At 58.5% G+C, this 10,694-nt stretch overlaps 2 protein-coding genes across 4 annotated transcripts; one reads left to right on the top strand and one right to left on the bottom strand.

Moving 5' to 3' along the window:
* Positions 1-1,547: 1,547 nt before the first annotated feature.
* MYADM (myeloid associated differentiation marker) lies at positions 1,548-9,200 on the top strand. Of its 3 annotated transcripts, none has more exons than XM_014794419.2 (3): positions 1,548-1,624; positions 5,182-5,257; positions 6,873-9,200. In XM_014794419.2, exon 3 carries the CDS (start codon positions 6,875-6,877, stop codon positions 7,841-7,843), a length of 969 nt encoding a protein of 322 aa, XP_014649905.1. In that variant the 5' UTR covers positions 1,548-1,624; positions 5,182-5,257; positions 6,873-6,874; the 3' UTR covers positions 7,844-9,200. The 3 variants fall into 3 exon arrangements, with proteins under 3 accessions (XP_014649905.1, XP_004439100.1, XP_087277333.1); XM_004439043.3 differs by lacking the exon at positions 1,548-1,624 and adding an exon at positions 2,854-2,937; XM_087421207.1 differs by lacking the exon at positions 1,548-1,624 and adding an exon at positions 4,828-4,942.
* LOC147912740 (uncharacterized) lies at positions 1,697-4,648 on the bottom strand. Its single transcript, XM_087421206.1, is given in 3 exon segments — positions 1,697-3,559; positions 3,562-3,940; positions 4,583-4,648. Coding segments are annotated over 3 exon segments (1,098 nt in total). The 5' UTR covers positions 4,585-4,648; the 3' UTR covers positions 1,697-2,842.
* Positions 9,201-10,694: the final 1,494 nt, after the last annotated feature.

Genomic DNA, 10,694 nt, shown 5'->3' with positions numbered 1-10,694 from the left:
TACTGTACCCAGATTCAGAACTGAATTGAATCACTTGACACTCAGACATTCAGTTAGTATCCAGGGTTGGAGAACTGGTTTGTTGGTGCAAAACAAAAAAACAAAAAGCCCGCACACTTAGCATCAGAAGTGTCAGGAGTGAAAAACAGTTCATAATCCATATCCACGTGAATTCTCCCTCAAAAACCTCTATTACAGGGAATGCTATTAAGCCATCTGGTAGAGCAGATGATCACTCTGTGGCTCTTGGTCAGCTTCTTTCCCCAGTCTCCCCAGTGCTTTCTCAGTGGGCTCATGAACAAAGTGGCCATGGTGGGCCGTCCATGGATTTGCCTCACCAAATCTTAGTCAGCTATGTCACTGGTGAATGCCCACCTTAGTGGTAGCAGCAAGCAGTGCTGAGCCCCCAGTGTGGTATGGTTTCTTTGGGAGACCAGCCAAATACATGGTCACCTGAGGATTACATTGGGCCACTTCCACCACAGAGTGGGCAATGACCTTTTCCTCCTTGGAATAATTAACTCTGGTTTGTTATTTGCTTTCCTTCCCTTTCGCACTCCTGCCAACAGCAGCATCTGTGTATGCACTGAATGGTCCTATTCACCGCTATGTTAACCCACACAATATTGCTTCTGATTAAGAAACTCAGTATTAGGAAGTCAGTGGGCGGGTCCATGTACCCCATCACCCCGAAGCAGCTAGCCTCACAGAACAGAAGCAGGGCCTGTTTGAGACTGGGTTATAGTGTCATTTTGGAGACAACAGCTTTGGGGTTGGAGTAATGTTCTACAGGATGAGTAAACACTCTGAACCAGTGGCACATACAGGATGCTAGATTATACGGACCAGGGAACCACACGGTGTCACTTCTCCAGGTCACACCCGATGACTCATTCTTTAAATGTTTGTTTCCTGTTCCTGCTACTGAACTCTGCTGTTTTGGGGTTTTAGTGGCTAACGGGGGAACGCTTCCACCAAACAGCACAACATAGTAAGTTGTGTGAGTGAAGACCGCCCCTGGACTATTTGGGGTATCTCAGGAGTGCCACAGGGGCTCAGGCAAAGAGAGTGACTGATTTGGGGAGGAAAGAGGGACAAGATGCTGCTACACTGGGGGCCAAGGAGGTGTGTGAATAGAACTTGGGGACCTCCAATTAACACCATGTCCTGACTCCCTATCCATCCAGATGAGGGGCTCACTGAGACCCCTTCTATGCAGGGCACCGAATGGCAGAGAGGGTCTGTGCCTACCCCCTTTACAGGGGCACAGAAGTGGGCATACAGGCTCCACATCCCTCCCATCCCCGCCCCTATCCCTCACTTCTGCAGAGCACAGAGCGTCCAGGTCCCCCCCACCCCCCAGCCCCTCCCACCTCCGCAGGGCACGCAGCCAGGTATACAGAGCTCCCAGACCCCTCCGTACCCCTCCCTGCGCGACGCGCGAGGCTTGCACCCCAGGGCTCGTCCTCAAAGCCTCCTCAGTTGTCGACCTGGAAGGCACCCAGCGGCAGCAGCGGAGGCAGCGCCCCGTTAGCTCGGCATCGCGAAGCATCCGCAGCCGCCACCAGGCCCCGCCCAGCGGCAGCGGCGAGCAAGGCCGCGCCAGGGACGACTGCAGAGCGCGGTGAGTGAGCACGGCCAGCAGGGAGGGACCCAGGCGTCCCGGTCCCCGCCCCTCTCCGACCCCGGGCCCGGCATCCCCACCTTCAGCTCCCCCTTGCGTCTTGCCTTTATCATTCGGTTTCAGGGCCCCAGACCCGCCCCTAAAAAAGGATCGCGCAGCCCCTCCCTGCTCTGGGGGCCCGGGCAGACCGGCTCCTTGGGCCCCTCCCGTTTTCAGGAATCTGGCGCTCCCAGTCCCCAGCCCCGTCCTCATTAAGCTTCTGAGCCCCTCCCGCTATCCAGGAGCCAGGAATACAGGCCAAAAATATCTCTCGCTTTCAGACTTAGAAGGCTCGGCTTGCAACCACATCTGCTCTGAAAACCCAGAAGTCTGAGATTTCATTGCTTTTTGAGCCAAGGATCTGGGCCCCCAGCCTAGGCGTCATGTGAAACCCGGGAGTCCGTGCCCCCAACTCCTACCGCCCTAGATCCCAGGAATATTGCCACCAACACCGTCTTCCCCAGCCTCCATCGACTGTGACATCTGGGACCCAGGAGGCCGGCGCACCAGTCCCTTACCCCGCGAGTCCCAGTGTCAATGAAGATTAGGGGACCCAGGAGTAGGGGACCTCAGCCTAGAAACCTCTTAAAGCCTAGGGATAGCCACCTTCAACTCTTTCCTCTTTCAGGGACCTAGGAGACAGAGACCTTAGCCCACAGATCCCATAGACTGAAAGGCCCGGTTTCCCCAACCCGCTACGACCCAGATGTCCAAGATTTCATCCATCCTGGAAGAGCGGGGCTGGAGCAGAAGGGGACGGAGGGGGCAGGAAGGGAGAGGGAGAATTGAGTGAGGTGAAACTGGGGTGGGGACCCGGGCTGGGGGGCTCGGTGCTAAACAAATTCTAAACAGGCAGGTTGCCATGGCAACGGCCTTCCCGGGCCTCCCCTAGAGACTTCGCTAGGGCTGTGTCGGGGAGGGCAGCCCCCAGGAGCCCCCACTCCGCCAGCTGTTGTGTCTTCCTGTTTTGTCACCATGGCAACAGTGACCTCAGCCCTCCACCCCCACTACTGGCGGGACTCGAGATCAGCCGTACGTTTATTCCGCGGGGCGTGGTCTTTCCTTGGCCCCGCCCTCGGGGCGGGACTGGGATAGCCCTGACGAGGGGGGAGTCCCTTACCCGGTCCGAGCGTGGTGCTCTTGCTCAGTCTCCGGCCCCGCCCCCGGCCCCGCCCGCACTCACTCCCCAGCCCGCCAACCCCACCCAGGCCTCAGACCCTTCCAGTCTGCAGCTGTCGCCTCTGCTTCAGCCGCAGCCGCAGCAGGCCCGTGAGGTGAGGCTGCGGGGACCCCAGGGGGTGGGTGGGAGCAGCGGTCCAGGATTCTTGCGAGCAGAGGGAGGAATGGGCTGGGACTCAGACTGTCTGAGTCCCTAGAAAGACTGGGTCTTGGCCAGGACTCGGGTTCTGGAGAGGAGAGGGCTGGGGGCCTGGACCCCTGGGTCTGAGGAAGGAGAGGCTGCGGACCTGGACTCATACAAGTCATACATCTGAAAGAGGAGGGGCTGGGGGCCCAGACTGCGGGGTCTGAGGGAAGAGGGGACTGGGGACTGGGATTCCTGGGTCTGAGAGAGGAAGGGACTAGGGGCCTGGACTCCTGGGGCTGAGGGTCGGACAACTGGGTCAGAGGGAGGAGGGGATGGGGGCCTGGACTCCTGGGTCTGAGGGAGGAGGGGCTGGGGACCTGGACCCCTGGGTCTGAAGGAGGAGAGGCTGCGGGCCTGGACCCCTGGGTCTGAGGGAGGAGGGAGCTGGGGGCTTGGACTCCTGGGTCTGAGGGAGGAGGGGCTGGGGACCTGGACTCCTGGGTCTGAGGGAGGAGGGGCTGGGGACCTGGACCCCTGGGTCTGAAGGAGGAGAGGCTGCGGGCCTGGACCCCTGGGTCTGAGGGAGGAGGGAGCTGGGGGCTTGGATTCCTGGGTCTGAGGGAGGAGGGGCTGGGGGTCTGGACTCCTGGGTCTGAGGGAGGAGGGACTGGGGGCCTGGACTCCTGGGTCTGAGGGAGGAGGGACTGCGGGCCTGGACTCCTGGGTCTGAGGGCGCAGAGGGATGGGGACTCCTGTGTGTGCGGGTTGAATGGGGTTGGAATCGAGGTCCTGAGCAGAGGAGGAGCTTGGAGTTGGGAGTCCCGGTTTGGGACAGAGAGTGGCTGGGGTTCAGAATTACTGACCTCCTCCCCATCCGGGGGACAGAATCCGAACTTTGGACTGGAAAGGCCGGGGACTGAGATCCAGCAGCTGTCCTCCCAAAGTGAGGACGGAGCTGGGAGGCGGATGTCCTAAGGCAGAGAGAGGACAAGGCTGAGTCCAGCGTTCGTGGGTGTTGACAGCAGAGGCTGGGTTTCAGAGGCGCGATTCTCAGTCCGTTTAGAAATAGGGTGTGGTGTTTGGAGTGAGGTGGGGAGAGGACTGGGCGTGGCCGGGGGAGCCCTGAGCCTCTCGGAGAAGCTGAAGGGGTGTTTCCTTTCCCTCGTCTGGTCTCTGGTAGCGCGTTCCTGAGCTCTGACCTCAGGCGACGGCTGGGGGCCCTGAGGGTGGAGATGGACCCCTCCCCTCGGGGTCCCTGCGCTAACCCACTTTCCACGGGAGAACTCAGGAGCCTATGCTCCGCCCTCCTCCTCCGGGGCCAGCCCCCACTTCCTCCTAACGGGCTCTGGAGGGGCGTGGAGGAAGCAGGTGGTGGCCAACTCCGCTGTAGCACCTCCAGGTGGCCCAGTCTTTGCGGCGAGACCTGCCTTCCTGGAGGTGGTGGGAGGTGTGGCTATTTATCCCTGGACTGGATTCCAATAATGTGCAGTTTCCGGGCTGGAGGCAGGGGACGTCTACAAGGCGAACCCAGGGGTCCGTATTCCCAGCCACTCCTCCCTTAGAGACCCTCTTGAGGGGTTCCAGTCCCGTCCTTATAGCGACCCAGAACTCACATTTCGAAGGTCCCAGAAACTCTGGCTTCCAGGCATCTCCTCCTAGATCCTGGAGTCCGGGCTCCCTCCCACCACCCCCGCCCTCCCCCCCCCCCCCGAAATCCACCAGCTGGGCGGGCCGTCCTGGAGGCCGGCGCAGGGCGGGGGTCCCGGCACCGCCTCCCGGTCCCCGCCACATTCCAGATGGCTGGGCCGACTTGAAGCCCTTATAAGGCACGGAGACGCGGCGCCTCGCCCGGCCGCCCGCCTCCGCAGCCACCGCCCAGGAACCGCCCGCTCGCCCGGCCGTGGCCTTCCTGGCCGGGCAGGGTTAGGATCACTCACGCCCACGCCTGCCTGCGGGGCGTGCACTTTTGCCAGGTTCGCTCCGTTCCCGCCCCCGCAGTTTGGGGGCAGGAGGAGGAAAGGAGGAGGAAAGGGGCAGGGCTTCCCTGGGGTCACCTCTCGGACCCCTCGGGGGCTCGCGGCCAAACCCCACCCTCGGCCGATTCTGGGCGAGCCCGCAGCGGGCCAGCTAGTCGGCTGGGTCCCGGGAGAGCAGAGCCGGGTCTGAGCTGGACGCTGACGTTCTTTCTCTCTCTCTCCCGTGCTCTGACTAGCCTTTTCCAGGTGTCTGACTTAATCCGCCTCCAGAGCCGGATCTTTCTCCGTCGGGGTCCTCAGCTAAGACCGCTGGTGAGTGGGCTGGGGGCCGGGACCCCTGAGTCTGAGGGAGCAGGGGACTGGGGGCCTGGTCTCCTAGGTCTGAGGGTCTGTACTCCTGGGTCTGAGGGAGGAGTGGTTGGGGGCCTAGACTCCTGGGTCAGAGGGAGGAGGGGACTAGAGGCCTAGACTCCTCGATCCTGAGAGAAGGACCTGGAAGCTTGGGTTCCAAGGAGAGGCCCAGACACCTGTGTATCTGAGGAAGAAGTGTGTCCGGTAGCCGGGCTCCCGTGTGCTCAGGGAGCTGTTGTGCAGGTATGGCTGGGCCCAGAAGAGGTTAAAGCCTGTTACACTGCCCTGCTGTGTGCCCTACACTAGAAGGAGGAAGTTTTATTTCCCCGTGGCTGAGAGAGGCCCTCAGAGCTTTGTAAGGGTAGCAGCTGAGAGATTAGCCATTTTAGCGCCTGAGGGAGGATCTGGACACCTGGTGAGGAATCGAGGTTGGGCCCTGGATTCTTGAGGGTCTTTAGGACAAAGAGGTTCTGGAGGGACGGAAGAAAGAAGTTCATTTCCCAGAGTATAGCTGTCTGGCATGCTCACGGCTGAGGACCCAGAGACCTGAGGTCTGAAACTATATAACTGGGCAGGAGAGGCCTAGAGATTTCAGTGCAAGGGGCCCAGTCACTGGACAGTCAGTCTGGGGAGCTGAGTTTCCCGGAAGGTGGAGAACTAGCTGGCTGGGTTCCTGAGGGGCACTGGAGTCCACATGGAGGAGGGGGATAGTCAGGAGGAAGCTCAGCTTCCTTTGGGTCGAAGTACTAAAGACCTAAATCCCAGGTGAGAGTTAGACTGAAGACGCAGACTCCTGTCTCTGCGGTGGGAGGGTAGGCGTAGGAGGGGGATGCTGCTGAGAGGGAAGACCCAGTTCCAGAAGGGAGGGGGAGCTCCTAGTCTTCCAGGAGCTGGGAGCAGACACCTGCTCAGTGAGAGGAGACAGATTGGGAGGCTGGAAGCTCCGATCAGATGTGGGTCCCTGAGAACATAGGCGTGTGGAGGTTGGACTCTTGAATGTTTGGAGGCTGGAAATGTCTAGGCCTGTTAGGTGAAAGAAGGAAGTTGGGCCCAGGGGCTGGGATGCAGAGCACTGAGTACCGAAAAGGAAGAAGTAGAGAGATGGGTTTTTAAGAGCTCATGAAGACAGGGCCTCTTGTTCCGACAGGGGCAGTGGGGGGAGGCCGAGGAGAGGGATACTATAGAGCAGAGTCTTGAGTGGCTGGGTTGCTGACCCCCTGGGGCAAGGAGGGCAGCTTTGAGTGTCTAGAGTGGGAAGAAAGGCATGTGGTTTTACAGTAGTTGGGTTGCAGGGAAAGGAGTGTCTTGGGAAGGAGAGAGATTGAGGCCTAGACTCTTGGCTTCTGACATGGAAGGTGGGAAACCTGAGCCCAGAGGGAGGAAGGGGCCAAGACCTGGGTGACCAGCTCATTTCTGTAGGCCTGGGACTGTGTGGGTTTGAAAACAGAAAGGCCCACATCCTGGGTCCCCCCAGCTGGATTCCATGTTACTTTGTCCCCAAGGCGAGGCAAGGGTTGGGGCCCTGGATTCCTGGGTTTGGACCCTTCTTAGGACACTTTCTTTCCCCTCCCCCCAGCCATGCCGGTGACAGTAACCCGCACGACCATCACGACCACCACCACGTCGTCCTCAGGCCTGGGCTCCTCGACCATCGTGGGGTCCCCTCGGGCACTGACCCAGCCTCTGGGCCTCCTCCGCCTGTTGCAGCTGATCTCCACCTGCGTGGCCTTCTCGCTGGTGGCCAGCGTGGGCGCTTGGACGGGACCCATGGGTAACTGGTCCATGTTCACCTGGTGTTTCTGCTTCGCCGTGACCCTCATCATCCTCATAGTGGAGTTAGCCGGGCTCCAGCCCCGCTTCCCCCTGTCCTGGCGCAACTTCCCCATCACCTACGCCTGCTACGCCGCCCTCTTCTGCCTCTCGGCCTCCATCATCTACCCCACCACCTACGTCCAGTTCTTGCCTCACGGCCGCTCCCGGGACCACGCCATCGCCGCCACCGCCTTCTCCTGCATCGCCTGCGTGGCTTATGCCACCGAAGTGGCCTGGACCCGGGCCCGGCCCGGCGAGATCACTGGCTACATGGCCACGGTGCCGGGGCTGCTCAAGGTGCTGGAGACCTTTGTGGCCTGCGTCATCTTCGCCTTCATCAGCAGCCCCTACCTGTACCAGGACAAGCCGGCCCTGGAGTGGTGCGTGGCCGTGTACGCCATCTGCTTCATCCTGGCGGCCGTGGCCATCCTGCTGAACTTGGGCGACTGCACCAATATGCTCCCCATCCCCTTCCCCAGTTTCCTGTCGGGGCTGGCCCTGCTCTCCGTCCTCCTCTACGCCACCGCTCTTGTCCTCTGGCCGCTCTACCAGTTCGACGAGAAGCATGGCGGCCAGCCCCGGCGGTCGCGGGATCTGAGCTGCAGCAACAGGCATGCCTACTACGTGTGCGACTGGGACCGCCGCCTGGCTGTGGCCATCTTGACGGCCATCAACCTGCTGGCCTATGTGGCCGACCTGGTGTACTCGGCCCGCCTGGTTTTCGTCAGGGTCTGAGGCTCTGACCTGGGGCTCCTGATTCCCTGCTCTCTCCGACGTCCTCTTCCTGGCTGCCCGCTGTCCCCCCCTGCTCATTGCCTCCCCAATTCATCTCGCTCTCTTTTCTGTTTCCTTCACTCCCTCTCTCCCTTCCAGGTTGCTGTCTCCTTTCCTTCCTGTTTTGTTTGGTTGCCCACATCCTGTTTTGCCTCCATTTTGCCTCTTTTTCTGCTGTCTTGCTTTCTACCTGTGCTTTTCGGCTCTTTTCTGATCGTCCTGTTTGTTTTCTCATCTGCCTGTTTCTTGACCATCTGTTCCCATGTTCCTTCTTCCGATTTCCTCGGGAGCCCTGCGACTTCTTTCTTCTCCTGCCCCACCTCCAAAGGTGCTGAGCTCCACATCCCATACACCCCTCTTCGCAGCTGTTCATGCCCTAGGCCTCCCGAGGGGCCTCATTGCCAAAGCATGCCTGCCCGCCCTGGCTGTGCCTTAGTGGGTGTGTGTGTGTATGTGTTTGGGGGTGGGGTGGGTAGCTAGGGATTGGGCCCCTGTTCTCCCAGTGGAGGGGGGGTGTACAGTGCACCTCCTCTTTAAGTTAAAAGAAAGTCTCTGGAGGTCAATCATTTCCAGTGGGCGGAGGCTTAAAGCACAGACCCTGGGTCCCTAGGCTCCGCCTGGTGCTCAGCCTCGCCTGAGATTGGCTCCAGAATTTCTGCCAGGCTCACCAAAAACCCACTGCCTGGAGGCCATCTTAAAAGAAGCACAGGGTAGATGCCTTCCATCCCAGCTACCCTCTGGGGTATCAAAAAGGATCTGGCAAAGAACCGCATTGTCTTGAAGACAACTGTCTGAAGTATTAGTGGGAGGGGCAGTGATGTGGTCCTTCAGCTTCAGTGTTAAAAATAGCATGTCCTGCCTCCACACGGAGAAGAAAATGGCCACTGCCGGCCGCACAGGCAACGTTAGCCTGGGTTTTTTTCTTTTCTTTTTCCTGGTCACAAGGGCAGAAATTACTGGGTGGCTCTATCCTGAAAGGGGAAGTTTGTTTTCCTTTTTTTTGGGGGGGGGGGGGGTGGTTGGGGATTGCTGCTGCCATAGCCAGAGAATTGTATTGCTTGAGTGTGTGCTGCACAAACATGTGTGTTTCTGTGTGCTAGTTGCTTCCTGCTGCTGCTTCCTGCTTCTCTGGGACTCACACACATAACGTGATATATAAATGTATAAATATATATTTTATTTTTTTTTAATTCCCTGGAGCTTCTGGTTCCCATTAGATTAGCCCCTGCTGTCAATCATAGAGGGAAACCTGTCCCTTTCCCCAGTCCCACATCTATAATTTTTTTTTTTTTACCTCAATATAAAGATAAAAGAAAGACTTGTGCTTGCTTTATTATGGGGGAGGACTCCAGGAGAGAGGGGGGCAAGGCCCAGATTCCTGGGTCTGATAGGAGAAGGGGAATTGGGGCCAAGAAAACTTTGCCTCATCAGAAAATGCTAGCTGAGTCTGGATCTTCCAAATTACTCTGTCAAACCAGGAGAGGTAGTTAGGATAGAAATGAACAAGATTTCTCCCTCCTTGCAGTCCCATGAGCACCTCAGAAATACAATGTCCCAGTCTGAGTGCAGCATCTTTGCTCCAAAATCAACTCTTCCAGGTTCCCCATCTTAGTAATAGACTCTCAGGGCTGAGAGCCCAGACACTTGTTCTCTGTCAGTCTCCTCTCTGTCAGTCAGTCGCTCATCAAACACTGTCTACTCTTCCTCCTAAATACTGTTTATATTTGTCCCCTTCTCCAGGTTCCTCACACAGCTCAGGTTTCATTTTGTTTCACCTGAGTTATTGCCCCAGCCGCCTTCGTGACCATCCTACCTCCAGCCCACCCTGGCCCCAGAGGGATGCTTCCAACATCCAGGTCTGATACTGCCCTCCCCGGCTCAAGTCTTTGCATATCCCACTCCACCTTGCCCATACGTAAAAACCAAAGCCCCTCAGTCTGGCATTCAAGGCCTTCAGGATCTGACCCTGCCTACATTCCCACTCTGAGCTCCCTGACACCCCTGCTCAACAGAAGACCTTGGTAAAGATCAAACGAATTACTCCTATAATAAATCTGTCCCACAGAAGGTCATCTTGCCAGTTTCTCCAGCCTGAGGAGAATCACAAACACATAAATACATAAACCCGGGAAAATCCCAGGATCATGCAACCCATTCTCTGCACCTACACCCGCAAAAGCAATCGGGAAGAGATATTGCAAGGGAGGGAAGGATCCCTCCGGAAGAGGGAGAAGGGCTAACCAGAACAGACGCGCTCCTTCTCAGTGAGGAAAAGCCTCCTTTTGATCTCCGCTGTGTCCACCCCAGAATTCTGACCTGCACCAATCCCTGCTTCCTCAAAGGGCGTCTCGACCCCCTTCCCTCTCCCGTCCCACGCTTGAATCCCTCCTGGAAGGCATGAGAGAGAACAGCTCTAGAACCTGGGGGTGATAAGTTGGTGACTCGGGGAAGAACCCAAGCAGAGGAGGACTAGAGCGCCCTGGGATTCCTAGGTCTGTTTTCGGGGCAACCCCCGCCCCCTAGCCTCTGCCCTAGAGCATGGCGGACGCCGGGAGGTGGCTAGAAGGCTAGAGGACTCCACGTTTGGGGGTTAAGAGCGGAGTTGGATCTCTCACCTCCCCTACAGCTTCTGGAAACCTGACCCCGACCCCAACAGGTCTCAGAGAAGGCACGGTGGGCTTCCCGAGTCCCCAGGCGCCGCCGCAGCGCCCCGCCCCGCCTCGCGCGGTACGCCGGGAGAGGAAGTTCTCGGACGCGTCGCGAGAACAGGCGGTCCGCAGGCTCAGACTACAAGTCCCAGGATGCATTGCAC

This window comes from Ceratotherium simum, chromosome 33, assembly GCF_057802395.1.
Source record: "Ceratotherium simum simum isolate JZ-2026a chromosome 33, ASM5780239v1, whole genome shotgun sequence".
Classification (NCBI taxonomy): Eukaryota; Metazoa; Chordata; class Mammalia; order Perissodactyla; family Rhinocerotidae; genus Ceratotherium; species Ceratotherium simum.
This window is presented reverse-complemented; position numbering and strand designations above follow the sequence as displayed.

Coding starts and splice junctions, on each gene's coding strand:
- MYADM (XM_014794419.2), top strand. CDS start 6,875: ATGCCGGTGACAGTAACCCGCACGACCATCACGACCACCACCACGTCG.